The sequence below is a fragment of the Aythya fuligula genome, chromosome 15, assembly GCF_009819795.1.
Source record: "Aythya fuligula isolate bAytFul2 chromosome 15, bAytFul2.pri, whole genome shotgun sequence".
NCBI lineage: Eukaryota > Metazoa > Chordata > Aves > Anseriformes > Anatidae > Aythya > Aythya fuligula.
Genome location: NC_045573.1, coordinates 1,262,011 through 1,281,118, shown reverse-complemented (window position 1 = coordinate 1,281,118; position 19,108 = coordinate 1,262,011). Strand labels below are relative to the sequence as shown.

At 67.4% G+C, this 19,108-nt stretch overlaps 1 protein-coding gene across 2 annotated transcripts in view; it reads right to left on the bottom strand.

Annotated features, from left to right (window-relative positions):
- CASKIN1 (CASK interacting protein 1) overlaps positions 1-19,108 on the bottom strand; it is a 30,570-nt gene that overhangs the window by 8,740 nt on the left and 2,722 nt on the right. The window contains exons 2-11 of one of the 2 annotated variants that reach the window (XM_032197807.1): positions 7,032-7,083; positions 4,976-5,073; positions 4,599-4,744; positions 4,380-4,475; positions 3,994-4,124; positions 3,803-3,911; positions 3,467-3,575; positions 3,222-3,316; positions 3,022-3,139; positions 1,412-1,627 (exon numbers count right to left, since the gene is read on the bottom strand). In XM_032197807.1, coding sequence (XP_032053698.1) covers positions 1,412-1,627; positions 3,022-3,139; positions 3,222-3,316; positions 3,467-3,575; positions 3,803-3,911; positions 3,994-4,124; positions 4,380-4,475; positions 4,599-4,744; positions 4,976-5,073; positions 7,032-7,083 — 1,170 coding nt within the window. The remainder of the gene's footprint in view (positions 1-1,411; positions 1,628-3,021; positions 3,140-3,221; positions 3,317-3,466; positions 3,576-3,802; positions 3,912-3,993; positions 4,125-4,379; positions 4,476-4,598; positions 4,745-4,975; positions 5,074-7,031; positions 7,084-19,108) is intronic. The other variant, XM_032197809.1, reaches the window with a different exon arrangement.

Genomic DNA, 19,108 nt, shown 5'->3' with positions numbered 1-19,108 from the left:
CCTCCACCAGCACTGCGCTCCTCCATGCTGCCCCAGCCCCGCCAGGCCCCGCTCACACCGGGGACAGCCGGGGGGTCCCAGTGCTGGATGGGCCCCGGGTTGACCCCCCTGGGGTGACACCGGGGTGCAGAACAGCATCAGATGGTGGTGGAGAACGGCCCCACGCTGCCCGAGGGCCCTGCCAAAGCCCCCGGTGCCGGGCGCTGCGCCACGCTCAGCCATTAAACCTCTGGCCCAGCGCACGGCCGGGCTGGAGCGCAGGGCAGATGGTGCAAGGTGATAAATTCCCTGCAGGAGCGTGAGCAGGAAGCCAACAGGCACGCTGCTGTCAGGCTGGGATGTGCCCACGCTGCGTGCTGCAGCCAGCGAGGAGCCCGCTGTGCCGGGGGGCGCGGGGCTCAGCACCACCCGACCCAGAGAGAAAACCTCGGGAGGGAGCAGCGCTGCGCCCTTGTCCCCATCTCTCCGGGAAGCCACGAGCGTGGCCAGCCCAGTGTTCCCCCAACACAACGCGCGCTGCCACGGCTCGTGTGAGCACCCCAACCCCAAAGAGCCAACCCCAAACTGCCGAGGCAGCACACCCAGGCTGCACCCACCCCAGGGAGCCCTGGGCACGTATCCGCCCTCCTGGCTGTCCCAGCGTGGGCACCTCCAGTGCCATCACCCGACCAACAGCGCCTGTCACCTGCCTGTGCCACGGGGACAGCGCCCAGGCTGCAGCCGGGCACTGCCTGCACGGAGCCCGTCCCGAGAGCATCCCCTGGGAAATGCTCCTGCTGCTGAGCCCTTCCCCGCTCCGAGCGCACAGCCCCGGCCCCGTGAGCTCAGACACCCGCCAGGAGCTGGGCTGCCCAGGGCAGGGGTTCACCTCCCAGCCAGCCCCATGAGCACGGCCCCGCACCCCCGGCACCCCCTGGCAGGACGTTTTGGGGCTCCCTACGGATGCTGCAGGCTGTGGGCACAGCGCACGCGGCCGGGGGGCTCAGCACTGCCCCCAGAGCTGCCTGTGCAGCCAGGGGATGCCCGGGGGGAGCAGGATGTGCCCGCGGAGGGGCTTGGGCACAGCGGGGGCCACGGCTGCACCAAGAGGGGAGGGCGGCGGAGGGGCTGGGTCTGCATGCACGCGGGCACACACCCGCACACACCCGCACACACACGTCCGCCCGCATGCACACGCACACACGCATGCACACGCCTGCATGCACACGCACGTGCACACGCACTGGCACACGGGCTGCATGCACGCGCACGCACGTGCACGCGCCCGCAGACACGCCCGCAGCCGCGCGCAAGCACACGGCAGGCAGCGAGGCACGGGGGGAGAGGAGCCGAGCGGAGAGAAAAGAACAGAAAACACACTTCAAAAGGAAAAGAACGAAATCCATCGAGAATGAAGCGAGCGGTGAACTACCTGGTCCGTAACGCGGCTCGTCGGCACTGCTAGGGGAGAGCCTGTGATAGCCAAAGGAACTGAAAAGAGTCTGATGGGAATGTGGTGGTGGAGGTGGAGGTGGAGGCAGGGAATGGAACGGATGGGACGAGGCGTCACCGTTTAGCACAGCAGCCCCGTAAGCCGGGAGCGGGATCTTTTGGTACTGTTGGGGGATTGTTACAGTCTCCCATGAACCTGATAATAAAACATAACAAGAGACAAAATGAAAAGAATAAAAATAACAGAGACACGTTCGGCGCCACCAAAAAAAAAAAAAAGGAAAAGAAAAAAAAATAAAAATAAAGAAAAAAAATAAAGAAAATGAAAACAAAAAAGCAGCAAACCAAAGAAGCAACCAAAGAGACGTGGAGAAGCCAGAACCGAGACCCAACCAAGGAGGAGCTGAGCCAAGGAGCAGCAGCGGGAGCTCAGTGCGTGGCACAGCGCAGCGGCAGGTACGGCCTGGGGGCACATCCCACGGACCCACTGCTGTCCCGTGGCCGGGGACAGGCACGGGGCAGCCCTGCGCTCGAGGCAGCGGCATCACCGGGTGCTCCTGGAGCCGGGGGGCTCCGGGTCCCGCTGCCTGCGGGGCCATCTCGGGAGGAGCAGGGCTGTGGGCACAGCTGGGCCTGGCTGGCCGAGCCCTGGAGCAGCCCGTGCCCGAGCCCCTGAGCTGCGTGGGGCTGCGCTCGGCTGCTGGGATTGCTACAAGATCCAGGACCCTGGAAACACCACCGCGACAGAGCTGGCACAGGAGACACGGACCTCAGCCCCGCAGCACCGGCACGCAACCTGCTCCTGGGCAGGGGGCAGCTCTGCAGCCCCACAGCCCCACAGCCCCACAGCCCCTGCAGGTTCTCACGGCTCCACTCCCCACAGACCCCACCGAAATGCCGCCGCCTCCTGCCTGCGCCCCACGGCACACCGGGGGCACACAGGGCTGGGAGCCACTCGATGTGGTGCCTTTGAACACATCAGGGCTGTGCCAGCCCCGCTGCAGTGCTCCCAGCAGCAGGCACCACCATGGGTCAGCCCGGGGAACACGCGTCCTGCGGGAATGGGGACAGGGACAGGGATGGGGACAGGGCAGGGGAGCAGGGTCCTCTCCCTGGGATGGTCCCTGGCTACGGAGAGGTCCCCACGGGGCAGCACCAGGTCCCTGGCACTGGTGCCCAGCCCCACGTGAGGCTGCTGGCACTGTCCCTGCTTGGACACCGAGCACCAGCTCCTCCCAACAGCCGTGACCCCCCGGCGATCCGCATGCACCAACGCTGCCCACCTGGCACCGACCCCCAGGCACTGACCCCACACACGACAGGGGCACCGAACCCACACGGCACCATCCCCGCTCGATGGGGATGCACAAGAGGGGCACCGACCCGGCGCTCAACGTCCCTGCACGACGGGGACACCGACCTCACATGCACCACGGGGGCATCGCCCCAAACGGGCCACACCGGCTGCACCTCGCCCCCCTGAGACCCCAGGCAATGCCAGACCGAAAGGGGGGTCCCCAGGGCTGGGCTGCGCCTGGGGACACGAGTTTGGGAGCAGCCCGGGGAAGGCAGAGGTGGGGGGATATTTGCCTGTTCGCTTGCTTATGGCCTCGACGAGGCTGGAGGGGAAGTAGCCCACGCGGTCGTTGCCGGTCCGGTTGTCGTGGATGCAGCCCTTCCAGCGCCCGTCCGCGTGCTGCTCCAGCACCTGCGGGTAGCTCAGGGTCAGGGCAGGGGCTGGGGACCCCCGGGTACAGCCCCCCCCCCCCGGGTCCCACAGCCGCACTCACGGTGATGACGTCTCCGGCTTTCACGTTGAGGCTGGTCAGGTCGTAGTTGTTGCAGTAGTCCTTGACGGCGCGCACCTGCAGAGCGGCCGAGGCGTCTGCGGGGACAGAGGGCGGCGTCACCGGGTGCCCAGCCCCAGGGTGGGGGTCACACAGTGCCCGCCCGAGGTCCCAGCCCCAGCGGCTGGGGGCTCTCTGCTGGGTGACGTCCCGAGCCCAGGTGCCTGCCCGGCAGCCCCTGCCCCTACCCCGCAGCATCTGCTTGATCTCCTTGCTGGCCTGGCTGGTGGTGAACTGGTTGACGATGTCCAGAGCCGTCTGGTTGTACGTGTTCCTGACGTGGGCGTTGATCCCGCTCTGCAACGGCACCGAGAGGGCTCGGGATGAGGCTGCGCCCCCGGCTCTGTGCCATCAGACGGGGGGGGCCGTGCCGCCCAGCCCCACGGGCACAGCTCGCTGCCTGCCCCCCAGGACCCTTTCCCCGCTCCCCAGGAGGTGCACACGCTGCTCGGCACCCCCCATCTGCAGGGCTGCTCCCCCCCTGTGTCCCCTCCCTGTGCTGGGGGTGCCGGGGGGGCCCTTACATCCAGCAGGAGCCGCACCACATCGGTCTTGCCGCACAGCGCCGCCTCGTGCAGGGCCGTGCCCGCCTTGGTTTGCCGGTTGATGTCGATGCCAGCTTGCAGCAGGAGCCTGCGGGCGCACGGAGGGGTCAGCGGGGTGGGGGGGCACGGGGCCGGCACTGTCCCCCCTCCCCATGTACCCAGGCACCCACCGGATGATGTCAATGTGGCCGTTCTTGGCCGCGAGGTGCAAGGGGCTGGTGCCGTTGGGGTCGGTGGTGTCCCCCGGCTTGGGCTCCAGCAGCGCCGCGCACATGTTGCTGTTCAGGAGCAGTTGGACCACCTGGATCAGCAAACACAGACGGAGCAGGGCTGCAAAGACGGCTCAGCCGCCTGCCGGGGCTGCAGGGCCCCACGCACAGACGCCCTCCCTGTGCCCGGCCACCCCATGGCACGTGGGAGCAGGAGGTGTCCCCCTGCTGTCCCCCCTGCGGCCGCCCTGCGCCCACCCCTGGGTGCCCCCTTACCCCAAGGGCCTCGCCGAGGCCCCCCCCACTCCCCGAGCTGCCTTTAGGGGACCAGCACTGCGGGGACTTACCCCGACCCGGCCAAACTCGCACGCCAAGTCCAGCGGCGTCTTCCCCGAGTTGTCCATGATGCAGGGGTTGGACTGGTGCTGCAGCAGCATCTCGGACTGCAGGGGAGGGACCCGAGCACGGTGAGGGGCACGAGCAGGGGCAGGGGGGGGGCGGCACGGCCCCACCGCCCCCCCCCTGCGCCCCAGTGCCACCCCTGCCCCACCGCGGCCCCGCTGTACCACGTCGTAGTGCCCGTGCTGTGCCGCCAGGTGCAGGGGGATCTGTCCCTCGTCTGACGGGATGTTCACGGAGGACCCTGCCTTCAGCACCATCTTCATGGGCTCCTTCTTGCCTTGCCAAGCCGCGTAGTGCAGGGGCCGCATGCCTGCGGGCGGGACATAACCCACTTGAGCACATAACCCACCTGGACACGGCCTGCCAAGGGGCGCAGGGCCGGGGGCACCGGGCAGGACCCCGCAAGGGGATGCAGCCCCCACGTCCCAAAAGGGGCCCCCCTCACCTCCCACCCCGGTGTGCCGGCAGCCAGGCACAGGGCACCCGGCGCTGGCTCTGCCCTGCGCACCAGCCTGGGGGTGACGTGGCCCCGGGCACTCGCCTTTGTTGTCCTTGATGTCCACCGCAGCCTGCGCCTCCAGCAGCAGCGAGATGAGCTCGGTGTTCCCGTTGAGCGCCGCATGGTGCAGGGCAGAGAATCTGGGGGCAGATTCTGGCATCAGGGGGCTGCGGCCACTGCTCCAGCAGGGCTGCCCCCTCCAGCCTGCACCCCCTGCGGCACCCCAGGGTGCCCACGCTGTCCCCAGCCATGCATGCATGACATGGTGCTGTGCTGTCTGCGCTCAAAGAGCCTCAGCTGAGCCACTTCATTTAGCTTTGTTCAGCATTATTTAGCTTTATTTAGCTTCTCCTGGGGTGCTGCAGCCCCAGGACAGCCTCGTGGCCTGGTGTGGTGGGACACGGCTGTGGATGTTGGGTGAAAACACGGAAATCTGCACCGCAGGAGCAGGGGCTGGTGGGGCTGGTTTGCAGGGTGCTGGAGCGAGACCCAAGCACCCGAGGCACTTCCCTGCAGCTACTGCAAGCCCAAGGGGCTGCAGGCAAAGGGCCAGGCACCGGGGGGGCTGGCGCCAGGGAGGTGCCCCCCCGCTGACCCACTTCCCCCAGCCTGGCCCAGGCGATGCGGCTGTGGGCACCGGTGCAGGGGGGGGCAGGCTGCCAGATGGCCGCGGTGCCCCTACCCCATACCAACCCCCCCGGGGGGCTGGGAAAGCCCCTCGCCCTGCTGCGCTGCACCCTGCTCTGCTTCCACATGGCACCGCCGAGCCGGGAGGCTCCCGGCAGGAGCTGACCTACTTGCTTCTCGCGGCAGCGGCATCCTCCGCACGGCTGCGCTCGCGCCCACCGCCCTGCTGCTCCGGGCCCTGGTTGTGCACGGCACCCCCGGACCCTCCCCGGGGCTCCCCGGTGCCACCAGAGCACGGGAAGGGGCTGCGGGCCCCAGCAGGACCTCCTGGCCCCCAGGGAGCCCATACCCAAAGGTGGGCGGTGGGACTGGGATCCCGTCACACCCCCATCACCGGGACCCCATTGGAATGGGGACATGTCCCCACCCCGCAGCGTGCTCTGGGCACCGTGGCCCCGCTGCCCGCGGTTCCCCACTCGCTCCCGCACCGGAGTGGCGATGAGAGCAGACAGCTCGCTCAGGAGGCCGATCCCCAGCGTCTGCCTGGAAATGTCAGCATTTTCCGCTCCAGCGCCCCGTTCAAATCGGCTCAAGATGGTGCAAATCACAGCACACACCCCCCCCTCCGCCCCCGGGCTGCCTCGGGGGCTTCTCCCGTGCATGGCCCCGCGCTGTGCAGGGCACCGCGTCCCCTGCAAGCGTGGGACACCCGCACACCGCTCACCACTGTGGAGCAGCAAATGAAGGAGAGATGGGGAAACTGAGACAGCACCAGGGAGGAGGACACTGCCCACTGCAAGGCTGCTCCTGACCCCCCGAGCCGGCTGGGAGCTGCAGGCAGGGTGCAGGCAGGGTGCAGGCAGCTCCCCGCCGCTGCCCCAGCCCTGCCGTGATGCTCAGCCCCTGTGCAAGCGTGCGAGGGGGGACACCAGGGGACAGCCCCTGTGCTGCCCACACAGCCAGCACCATGCACCCTCCCCGGTGCTGGCCGGAGTGCCCCCGCGCTGCCACGGCCCCGCACGCACGCTCGCCCACGCCGGCACGCCTGCATGCACACGCACGCTCAGCTGCGCATCCGCACGCTTGCCTGCACCCACCCGTGCACGCACACACGCACACGTGCGGGCTGGGGGGTGCAGGGTGGGCAGCAGGGGATGGCTGCTCCCACGTGCACCGCCTGGGGCGAGGGGCAGGAGCACCGGCTGCCCATCAGCCCTCGCCTCCCCCGGTGCCCACGGTGGCTCCGTGCAAGCACACGTGGAGGGCACAGGCAGCGGCACCTCCACTGCATCGCACCGGGGAGCCCGGCACACCCCTGGGGATGCTCCCTGCAGCTGCGCCCTGCAGTGCACGGCCCTGGGGCACCCACACCCTGCTCGCTGCACCCCAGGGTGCGCACACCCCGTGGCACGCACACCCCAGGGCGCACACACCTCATTGCACGCTCCCCAGGAGCAGGGCTCCCACTCACCCGTCAGTGTCCTGGAAGTTGACGTTGACTCTCTTCGCCGATCCGAGGAGCTCTGGGAGAGGGAGAGGGGAAAAGCTGTTAGAGAGGGGGCGGAGGGGCATGGGCTGGGCGCTGGGGAGCTGGCACAGCCGCAGGAGGGCTTTACCCCCTGCCCCATGGGTTGGATGCCCATAGCCCCAGGCTTAGGGGTGAAGGGGACTGATGCTGGCAGCCCTCGGGCTGGTGTGGGGTTCTCCTGGGTGTCCTTTCCCTGCTCCTTCACCCTGCAGGACCCCTGTGATGCCCCCAGCCCCACACTGCCTGCGTCCCTGCTGCCCTGCCCCGTGCGGCCCCACTGCCCCAAGTCTGACTCCTGGTGAAGGCGTGAGGAAATTAAGCCCCTCGGAGCAATCCAATTAGCACAGCGAAGATGGATGGAGCCAGATTTACATAAGATTTACCCACAAACGCCACTCAGGCTTTTCAGTGAAAGTGCTTTTCCTTGCATCCCCGGTGCAGAGTCACGGGCTGGGGACCCACGCAGTGCCTGGGAGCAGGGGATGTGGGCACTGTCCGTGGGACATCCTGCACCCTCAGCAGGCAGCCTGGCAGGAAGAGGAGCGAGGCCGAAGGCCAGGCAGAGCCGCAGCCCTTGCAACACCCCCGGGGGGACGTGCAGCCCTGGGAGGAGCGGGGACCCCAGGCCCTGTGGTGTCCCCACGTCACCTGGCTGCATCCTGCCTCGGAGACCATCCCCAGCCTGGCTACAGGCAGCAGGCAGCAGCAGCACGTCCCTGTCCCCATCCCCGTCCCCCTGCCCACGGGATGTGGCTGCTGAAGGGCTGGCAGAGAGGAGGGGCAGGCCTGGAGGCATGCAGGGGGACAGGCACTCGATGGCAGGCAGGGCCCTGGAAGGGGCCGTTTCAGCTGGGGAAGGGGAGAGCAGAGCAGAGGAGCCGCTCCTTGCGCCCTGGGGCTGCCAGGACCTCGCTCCTGCTGCGAGCTCCACTTCTCCTTATCAGCATCTGAGCGCGATATTCAATTACACGGCACAAAATGCTGCGTCAGCAAACCGGGGCGCAGCGGGACGCCCGCCAGGTGCAGGCAGCGAGCAGCTCCTGCTGTCCCACCGCGGGCATCTGCACGTGCCAGCGGCCTGGAGTGGGGTCCCCAGCCATGCCAGGGCTCCCTGCTCCAAGCACCAGGGGCTCTCGGCACCCCCCTGCCTGCTTCCAGGGCTGGGGAGCAGGAGCAGGGCTGGGGGTGGCTGCACCCGGGGCAGCGCGGTGCCCCCAGACCCTGCCCTGTGCCCTCACTGCAGCACAGGGCAGGTCTCACTGCAGCAGCAGGGACCGTGAGCGAGTAAAGTCGGTGCCTGAGCAGTCACAGCTCCTCCGAGCACGTAAAGCCCTGATTGAATTTTAAATCCCCGTCCATGCGGCACAGACGGGGCCAGGTGCATGCAGATGAGGTGCCTGGAGCTGGGGACCAGGCTCTGCAACCCCTGCTGACGTCCAGCGCTGTGCCTGGTGCTGACCCGTGAGGGCTCCAGGGCTCCATCCCAGCCTCCTGCCCCTCTGGGCTCCCCGGGGCAGGCAGGAGCCGGCCCTGCAAAGAGACACGTGCTGCGGGTGGTGCTGGGCTGTGGCAGAAGTTTCTCCCAGCCCACGCGGAGGCAGCGGGCTCGGCGTGCCCCGGAGGCAGCTCCCTGGTGCGCTCCATCAGCGGGCAGACAGCCCGACCAGCGGGACACGTGTTAGCGGCGCAGCCCGGCGCCGATGGGTGACAGATAAGGAGGACGGCTTTGGAATAGCAACAGATATCAGCGCCCATCCGTCAGGTTCCCAGCCTCTCCTCCCGGCACGCAGGGAAATGGGGCGGCTGTGGGATGGGCAGGGGCACCGCGGGGTCCCCATGGCGTGGGGAGGGATGGGACAGCACTGAGTGAACCCCACACAGCCCCCGTGACAGGGAGACCCCTCGCCCTGGCAGCACACACCAGTTTAACACATTAATGAAGGCTTCCAGCAAAACCCCCACGTCAGTGCAGCCGGACCCCGGGGTGTTACAGCCCCCGTGCCCCATCCCCGCTGCAGCACCCCGGGAAGGGCCGGGCGCTGCTGGCACCACAGCCCCGGCACCGGGGCCGAGCGGGTGCCCGGCAGCCCAGGGCTGCCGCCAGGCTCCCCAACAAAGGTGCCATTCAGGGCCGGTGGAGAGGTGCCCAGGGCCGCTTCCGCTGCCCGCTGCCGCCCCAATGAGCTGCTCCTGGGAGAGGGGCCGAGCCGCCCTCCGCCATGCAAATCGCCGGCGGACAAAGGCAGCGCGCTGGCGCGGGTGCAGGAGCGGCCCCGCGCCCAACACTGGCTCCAGTCTTCAGCCCTGGCCCTGAGACGGGCCCCACTCGCTGCCCCTGCAGGACGGACGGACGGACGGACGGACAGGCGGCAGCAGGGCCGCGGTGCCTGCCCTCTCCCACGGGCTGCTCCCGGCGAGGGGCTTCCCCTGGGGATCGGCAGCACGGGCTGCTGCGCCCTGCTACGCTGATCCCCGCGCGCCCACCCTGCGATCCCAGCTGGGCTAATTTCCCAGGCAGCAGTTCCTAATTATCTGCTATTAAGGCCCAAAGTGCCTTCTTTAAACCCAAATCAGGGACACAGCTCCCCGAGGATGCAGCAGCTCATTCCTCCAGCAGCAGGCAGGGAGCAGCAGCGCGGGGGGGCCAGCTGCCGTGTCACCTCTGTCCCCACCTCGCCGGGGGCTGCTGGGCAGTGTGGGGGGACACTCGGAGCAGCAGCCCTGTCCCCAGGCTGGGTGGTGTCACGCAGAGCCCGGGCTGCACCCACGGCAGCCCCCAGCTCCGGCCAAAAAGGCATCGGCCGAGCGAGCTGAATAAACCATAGCGGAGGAACTCTTCTCCCTGCACCTGCAGAAGAGGCTGCCGCTGCCAAAATCTGTTTAGCACTTCAATAAATGCTCGTGCCAAGTGCTTAGTCAGTGACTTCCAGCCGCGCAGCGGTTTGACTTTCCTTAAAACCCTGGCAGCGGCCGTGCGCACCGCGAGCCCCGCTGCACCCCCCTCGCCTCGGCAACGCTGCGGAGAGCTCGGGGCCCAGCGCGGCTTCTCGGCTTCACACACGGCCGAGGTGCGGCTCACGCTGATGGGGAGAGGTCCTTAGGTGGGTGCCAGTTGTTTGGGTGGCCGCCAGTGTCCCCGGAGGGAGCAGCCCGTGGTCCCGTGCCTCCAGGGTGCAGCACCCCGGGGTGCGCCCCGTGGCACGGTGAGGTGCAGATGACAGCACGGAGAGCTCACACGGACGGCTCACACGGATGGATCACACACGGACAGCTCACACGGACAGCTCACACCAACATCTCACATGGACGTCTCGCACGGACAGCTCACACGGACAGTGGCTGGCACCCCCACCGCCCCCGCCACGGCCCCAGATGGCAAGAGCCGGCGCGGCTCCATCTCCTGCGGAGCACCAGCCCCGTGTCTGTGCCAGCACCAGGGCCCCTGATGGATGAGGGCTTTGCACCGGCAGCTCCCCGGGCAGGGCAGGACAGGACAGGCAGCAGCAATGTGCAGGCCACACCACCAAGGCTCCCCAGGGGCCTCAAGCAAAGCCCTCGTGGCCATGTGGCCCCGCAGACCTGCAGTTAACCCCTCCTGTAACAAAGCAGCATGCCTGCCTGGTGCCGAGGCTGCCCCGCTCCTGGTCAGGGGTCCAGCTGATGGCACACCTTGGCACAGGGCATGGCACAGCACAACCAGGTGCTCACAGCTCCCAGGAGCCCAGGGAGCAGGATGGGTGCCCTGGGGAGCAGGGTGGGCATCCTGGGGAGCGCCCCAAGCACACTCCTGGGTTTGCAGCCCGGGGCAGTCTCAGGCACGGCGCGGGATGCGCGGCCTGCTTGGAGGGGGCGAGGCACGAGAGAGCTCGTTAACGGCATGGAAGAACCAGGAAAATTCCATCTAACGAGGGAGAGGAGAGGAAGCTGAGAACACTGCCAATTAAAAATACTGGACACAAAAGGCGATGGGCAGACGGGGAGGAGAGCACAGCTCCTGCACGGCCGCTGAGCCTGCTGCTGCATCTCACCCGCACGGCACAGCCCCGGCTCTCCTCCCTGCCAGGGCCACCAGAGCAGTGACAGAGAGCACCGGGCACCCGTGGGCACCAAGCACTGTCCTGTCCTGCTCGCATGGTGCAGAAGCCAGGGCCATGGGCACATGTTGCAGCACAGAGGGACGGTGGCACCCCCAAAGCTGGGGCCTTGCTCGGAACAAGTGAGCCCAGCCCTGTCCTTGGGGCACCCCAACGTCCCCTCTTTGCTCCTGGGGGCTGCTCGGGTGGTGGTTGTGCCATCACGAGCAGTGTGCACCCCACAGCATCCCGAGGGGCCTGGCAGTGCCCAGCAGGATGGGATCAGCTGCTCCAGGGGAGGGAACTGAGCTGCTCCGGGATCCGAGCCCCAGCACTGCCGGTCCATCCTCAGCCAGAGATTGCTGTGCACACAGAGAGACGCAGACATCTGCCATAGACACCGACTATAAACAGAGTCTGCTGCGTGTAAACACCGCCTCGGGGAGCTAATCCCAGCTACTACTCCCATAAATGCCTTTACTTAAGCGACGGGATCGCAGCAGCTCAGTGCACGCCTGAATTCAGAGCCCGGCGTGTGGCGGCGGAGGCGCGCTGCCCTCCCCGGCCCCGTTCTCGCAGCCCCGCACGCTCCCACAGGGCAGGATGCCCGTGATGGGGACGATGCACGGGCCGAGCTGGATGTGCTGGGGGGAGCCACGCTGCTGGGCCCCAGCACCCAGCCACGCATCGCCTGGACCCCCCCAGTGCTGTGCCTGGCTGCTGGCACCCCGGTGCGTGCCACGGGGAGCTCCCTGCCTGCCTGTTCCAGCCCTGCTGCGCACAGGACCAGGCACCACAGGGCCTCAGCGCACAGCCCTACCCGGGGGCTCCTCTCCCTTCCCGTCAGCGTGCCATCCTGCCAACCCCCTGCGCTCACAGCCAGCACAGCGCCAGCAGCGATCGATCCCAGCCGGGGTCCCGGGGGGCTCCCGGCCATGCCCCCGTTGCCGAAGCGCAGGGAGCAGAGCGGCCCCGCGGCACGCAGGCGTCCCGGCCCGCTCCCCCCGGCAGGGCTGGGTGGCCGCGGCGTGCCAGGAGCAGGGAGAGGGAGGCTGCACCGAGCAGATGGCTCCAACCTCCGCGAAATCAACAGCCGCTTAATGAGGGGAAAGCTGCGGCTGCCCACCCCCTGCCTCCCCGGCTCGGCGGCCGCTAATGAGCCAGGGGGGCGACGGGGTGACCCCGCAGGGTGCCCACAGCTCCGTGTGCCCGAGCCCAGCCTGGCCACGGCCCCCAGGCACCGAAGATCGCGGCACCAACTTCAGAGGGTGCGGGGGGGGATCCTGCAGTGACATCGCTGTGAGCTGCCAGATAAAGGAAGCATCCAAAATAGCTGCTCTTAATTATATCCCTGCTGACGAGTGCCACGCCAACAACGGGCGCTGGAAGCTCGCGTTGCATGAGGAGCCCTGGCAAGAGCAGTCTGACTTGCTCTGTGTCACCGGGTCCCCACGGGCACGCGCATGGGCAGAACGTGTGGCCACGTGCTCTGCTCACGCGTGTGCCCCCGGGGAACGTGTGGAGGTGATGGGGGGGACGTGCCCGGCGAGGACCGGGACACCGCAGGCTGTGCCGGGGGGGGGCTGCTCCTCGCTGCTGTCCGACAGCAACGTGCCTGTGCTCCTGCAGCCAAGGTCGTGCCAAGCACCGAGCCCCGCGCTATGCTGAGATGCTAATGAAGCCATTATCATCTTCTGATCAATGTTGACTGTATAAATAATGCACCGGGAAGCTCGCGGGCTGCTGGCGAGATGCGATTGAAGCAGGGCTGTGTGCTGCCTGCACTGGAAGGGGTTGGCTGGGGCAAAGAGGAGCAGGGCTGGGACGGACACACTGCAGCTGGATGCTCGGAGCCCACCTCAGCTGGGTGGCAGCCGCCCGGCACAGCGGCACAGCCTCTGCTCACCACAGCTGGACAACAACTGCCCGGCACAGCTGGACAGTGCTCAGCACAGCTGGATCCCACTGCCCGTCACAAGCTGTTCTCCAAATCCCCGCGTGCTTTGGGGGCTGCTGGCCCCGTGCTCAGCATGTGAGGGACCCACAGCTCTCACGGGGAGTCCCTCCGTCCCTCCTTCCCCTTACCAGGGTGCTGCGGGTCCCAGCCTCAACCCGCTGCCGTGGCAGGGCAGGGACACCGGGTGCAGGAGGGCTGCGGAGGCTGCCGAGCGGCTGGGTGCAGCAGGGCTGTCCCCAGGGAAAAACAGCTCCGGGGGGAGGCCGAGGGGCAGCGTGGGGCCGCCCTGGCCATGGGCACGGATTGCTCCGGATGCCCCGGCCGTCGCGCGGAGCCTTCCCTGGGGAGCTGAGAAATCTGCACTTCAAAATCAATAGGCCGTGGCAGCCTGAGTCACGGTGCTGCAGCAGCGCAGGGCTGTCCCCTGGGGCCAGAATGAAGCAACTTAAATGCAGCTTTCAAGAGGCAGCGGGGACTCCTTTGTATTTTTTATAAAAAGGAAACTTTCAGAACCAAAGGGAGGAAGGACGGGCTGTCCCTCCAGGCCGCCAGGGCAGGCAGGGATGGCACGGATGGGGGAGGACGGAGCGCAGAGAGACAGGCGGAGGGGACCGGGGGACACCCAGAGCAGAGCCAAGCTGCTGAGCAGCTGGGGCCAGACCCAGCCACCTTGACCGTGGCCGTGCCAAACCTCAGATCCTCCCGTCAGGAGACCCTGTGGTGCCCACCAGAGCCGTGCCGGGGCAGCGGCGCTCAGCAGCAGCTCCGTGAGCATCCCCGCTCCCTCGCGCCACCAGGACGTATCCTCACCTGACCCCTGCCGCGTGGTGCCGTGTGTCACCGGCACTGCAGCCACCCTGCTGTCACCCTGCTGTCACCCTGCTGTCCCCCCTGTGTGGCTGGGGCCATGGGGAGGGCAGCAGCAGCACGGGCAGGGTGGCGAGGTGGCGGTCCCGGCACCGCGTGCCGCAGGGGGGCACGAGGCTCCGCAGCGCCCCGCCGGCCCCACGCCAGCCGCACGCCCACCCCCGGCTCCGCTGAAATCCGTGCTGGTGCTGTTTTCACGGAGCCTTAATTGAAAGTCTATTCTCCCAGCTCCAGGGCGATGTTAAACAGGTAATTTTCAGTAATCGCACCGGCTGCAAGGAGGCACCGCCAACACGGCGAGGCTGCCGTGCGCTGGGGGTGGGGGGCAGACGAACACGCCTGGGTCGGGGCTGGGGGAGCGGAGAAGGGAAGGTGCTGGCACTGCCTGCCTGCACCCCGGGGCAGACACAGCCCTGCCTGTCCCTGTGCCTGTCCCCCTCACCTTGTCCCTGTCCCTCGCCTCCTGCCCAGGGCCAGGGAGGGTCAGGAGGTCCAGCCCCAGCCCCGCTGGGCAGCAGAGAGGGACCGGGATCCTTGAGTATCTTGGAGCATCATTAACTAATGACCCTTGCTGTCATCTGGCCTCCCACGAATCCAGCTGCAGCCCAGGCATTGCTGGAAAGCGCTGGGGAGCTCCCTGGCAGACACAGAGCCTGTGCCTCTGGGTGCGTGCAGAGAGCCCAGACAAGCACCAGGGAACTCCGCACCGCTGCGGGGCTGGGACCTGGGCTCCCAGACCTTGCCCTGCCAAAGGAGGCCCTGGGGGCTGCTTTAAACACAGCGCCTGGAGTGCAGTCATCTGTCCTCAACCATGTGGAAACCTGCTCCACCTCCCCCAGCACTGCCAAGCTCTCCATGCCCACCACGCGCCCTCAGCACCGTGGCCAGGCGGGCGCAGCGTGGGGACGTGCAGCAGGGTGGTGCTGTGCAGCCAGGGGATGCTGTGTGGCCAGGGGATGCTGTGCGGCCACCCAGAGCAGCCAGCTGCAGGGGCACGCTGCTCCTCATGGCCTCACAGCGCTGCGGGGCAAGGACAGGGCTCGCGGGTCTGCTCCCAGTGTGCCCAGTGTCCCCAGCACCGCACACGCTGGGAGGGAGCTGGCTGGGGAGCCAGGTGGGGAGGGCTCACTGAGAGAAAACCTCAGGGTCTGCGAACGCCGGAGCAGAGACAGCCGGAAGAAGAGATGCTGACGAGCAGCACAGAGCCGCGAGGAGCACGCCGTAAACAGCCCAGCTGCAATGCAGGAGCCGGGCAGGCGCTGCTTTGTGCGCTCCAGCTGCTCCGCCAGGAACGGGCCCAAACCTACGTGGGCCTCGGTGAGGAGGCGGCGCGGAGCCGGGCTCCCGACAGCCACATCTGGAAGGGATCAGCCGGCGGCTGCCGCCGAGAGCCGTCCCCAGCGCCGAGCCCCACGCCAGGCCAAGGAGGAGGCGCTGCCGATGCGGCCGGCGGAGACGGCCACAGGCATGTGGTGCACATGGATGCACGGGGGCAGAGCACGCACACAGGGCACAGGGATGCACATGGATGCACAGGGATGCACAGGGGCAGAGCATGCACACAATGCACACAATGCACACGGTGCACAGGGATGCGCAGGGGTGCATGATGCACGTGGGAGCTGATGGACACGCATGCACTCAGGGCACACGTGCACATGGCTGCACACCGGCACATACATGCACACGCTTGCACAGGGGCACACAGGCAGGCTGGCAGAGCAAAACCAGAGCAGAGCAGCCAGCTGGGGGCACAGGAGGCAGCAGAGAGAGGGGCAGCACCCACAGTGGCTGCACGCTGACCCCAACCTGCTCTGTCTCGGGCTGATTCGGGCCAACGCAGGGCACAGAGCCGGGGTCCCGGCAGCACCCAGGGTCCCAGCAGCACACAGGGCGCAGCAGCCCCCCCACCACCTCCATCCCCACTGCGAGGGCCCTGCTCTCACCCTGCAGCCACAGCGACCTTGCTGGCAGGGCCCAAGGAGACGTGGGCAGAGGGGGCACCCCCCCGCCAGCCGCTCACCCCCAGCGTGCCGGCACCGTGCTCCCCCGGCCGTGCGGCTCGCCCCGGGCCCGGCATCCATCCGTCATGGTGCTGGAGCAGCAGGCCGTGCCGAGGCCGGCACTGCGTCCCTGACTTCCCATTTTTCAGGCTGATTGCTCCTGTCGCTGCAGAGCCTGGTGTTAAACACCTCATTTTCTACTCCCGTATTGAGTTGGAAAATACTATTAACATTTCATTACAGCTTAAAGATCCCTCTCAGCCTGGCACGAGGAGCTGACCTGCCGGTGGCACCGGCCCCTTGCCGGGCAGGCTGTGCCGCCTGCAGCCCTCAGGGCGAGGAGGGCCGGGAAAGCAAGTCCTGCTCCTGTCCCCACTGTGTGCAGGACGGTGACCGGGGCAGAGCTGGGTGCTGGTGCTGCTCACCAGCTCGGTGACCGGCCTGGCACAGCACAGCCTCCTGGCACACTCGTCTGGAGCAGCGGAACAAAGCAGGGATGGAGGCACGGGGCAGCAGTGTCCGAGCAGAGCACAAGCGGTTTTTGAGTCCCAGCCCCTTTTCCTCACCTGCAGGAGCCTGGCCCAGCAGTAGCACAGACCAGCCATTAAATATCTGCAAATTCACTCTTTAGTGCTCTCCCGATGGTGCTTTGAACACTTGTGAAAGGCACCTTTAGCTGCCCAGCGTGGCAAAGCCAGTGCGGAGTGGGTTTGTGGTGAGCGCGCAGCAAGAGGGGCAGCAGCCCCAGACCTCGGGCACACCCCACTCCCAAAACCCACACCAGCAGGAAGAGCACAGCAGCAAACTGTGGGCACGGCCCTACAGCCACGCTGCCCCCAGCCCCACGCTGCCCCCAGCCCCACACCACCAGTGGGACCGCAGCCCCTGCCTGCCGTGTGTCCGACACCGAGGACCCCACAGACACGGCTCTGGGGTGGGCTCCCGCTGCACCCACTGCCCCACGGGCACCCACGGGGCCCTGGCACGGCCACGCAGCCACATCCACGGGCATCACCACCGGGGCTGCCTCGCGGCCTCATCACGCACATGCAGCCACCCGCAGGGCCCCGTGGGCACAGGGGAGCGCAGAGGGCTGGGGGCACCCGGGGGCACCGAGCCACAGAGGTGCTTGCAGCCCTTCCTGGAGGCTGGGGAGGGAAGGGAAGGGTTAAAGGGAGTGCAGCCCGAGCAGCAGAAAGCCAGACGCCAGGCTGGCTACGGGAAACCGCAGGGCGGCTGTGGAGGGGGAGCTGGGGCCGCAGCACCCGGCCCTGCGGCACCGCCGGACCCCGAGCCCCCCACGGCACCACAGCCCCCTCCCGAGCAGCCCGGTCCTGGCCGTGCCCTGCGGCATCGCCCCGCCACCGAGTGCTGGCTGCTCGGGGAGCGCGGTGGCACCGGCAGCACCGGGAGCACAGCGCGGCCGCCAGCAAGGTCCCCGGGCGGGAAGCACTGCGAGAGCCCCAGCACAAGGGGCCACGGCGCAGACACAGGGCTAATTGGTGTCAAACCAGGTGAATTCGGGACTGCCGTGAGGAAATCCAGGCCAGTGAGGGAGCCTGGGGCTGGGCGCCGAGCCGCTGGCCCACATTCCCTGCTGCCCAGGCCCCGCAGCCGGCCCCAAAACGGGAGCAGGAGGGAAGGGGAGGGCTCGTGCCGGCAGCCTCAGCCCAGCCAGAGAGATGCAAGAAAATGTAAAATAAATACATGTCACCCCGGGCTGAGTAATAATCCCCCTCTGGAAGGAAACTTGGCGCATGTCGGCGTGCTCCCAGCTGCCAAGTCCCTGCTCGGTGCGAGGTTTCACACGCAGGTTATAAACCCTGAAGAGAAGTTTATTGGGGAAGCACTGACACGTCGTTACGCACGGCAGCCACCCAGCCCCTCGGGCCCCACGCTGGGGATGCGCTGCCCTCTCCCCGCAGTGCTTCACTCCTCAATCTGTGCTGAGGGGGCCGGGGGGGCTGGGAGAGCAGTGTCCAGCCGAGCGATGGAGGCTCCCAGCACCATCACCAGGGGCACTTGGCCGAGCTGCCGCAGGATCTGGCCCCACAGCCCTTTCCAGCCTGGCCCTGCTGGAGGCTGGTGGCACTTGTAGGGTCCCTCCCGCTGCCCAGGGCGGCTGGATGGTGCCCGGGCTCTCCCTGCAGCACGCAGGGGCTGCCTCGTGCAGCATTGGGAGCCATTAGCAGCGGCTGCCGGCCAGGGAAGTTTCCTGTGTTGCTGGAGGGCTGAGGGGAATCGGGCAGCTCCGGCGGCTGCCGGCCACACGCGCCCTGTGCACTGCACCACAATTGGATTTGCAGCTGCCCTGCCTTTTACTGCATGGAAATTGAATTGTAAAATGTCAAAGACATTTCCTAACTGCGCCATATTAGCCCGGTTTTATTAAATACTGTTATCAGAGGAGATTATTAATGCAATCAAATGCAGGCAAAAAAAAAACTGGAATTAACTGGCCGCCGCGCAGGAGGACACGCCGGAGGGCAGGAGGCCTCCCCCGAGGGCTGCATCCCGGGGTCCCGCTCACACCCAGCCCCTCGGCACGGCAGGGCCCTGCCCGGAACCCCAGAGGGGTCTGGCTCCTGGCTTCTGCCTCCTGGCCCCGGGTTGCCTCTGCTGGCCCCCTTTGTGCTGGGACGGCGGCTGGAGCAGTGTTCCTGCCTGGAGCTGTGCCCCAGCTCGTGGCCCAGGAGCAGTCCCCATGGGATGGCAGCGTCCCGAAGGGTGGTGAGCCCCGTGCCCAGCTGTGAGCCCGGCCAGGCAGTGCAGCTCACCCGGCCCCGGGAGCCCCACAGAGGGACCCAGAGCTCCTGCAGCACACGAGGACACGGGACGGGATGTCTGTGCTGCACAAACCTGCCACACGTGGAAGTGATTTGCAAAGTGCCCAGCACGGTGGGTGGGCGAAACTCAGCAGCGGGACCCGTCCCTCAGCTCCAGGTCCCTCCCGCAGCACAGGGGGGCCATGCAGAAGCGATTTCCAAGTGGATAAGATGAGCGCAGCGGCAAGCTCGCAGAGAAGGAGCCTGCCTGCTCCAAAATGCCACCACCGAGGGACCTCCCTGCCAGCACAGCGCAGCCCCATCTGCTGCTGCCCAAAGGCCTGGGACGGGGACG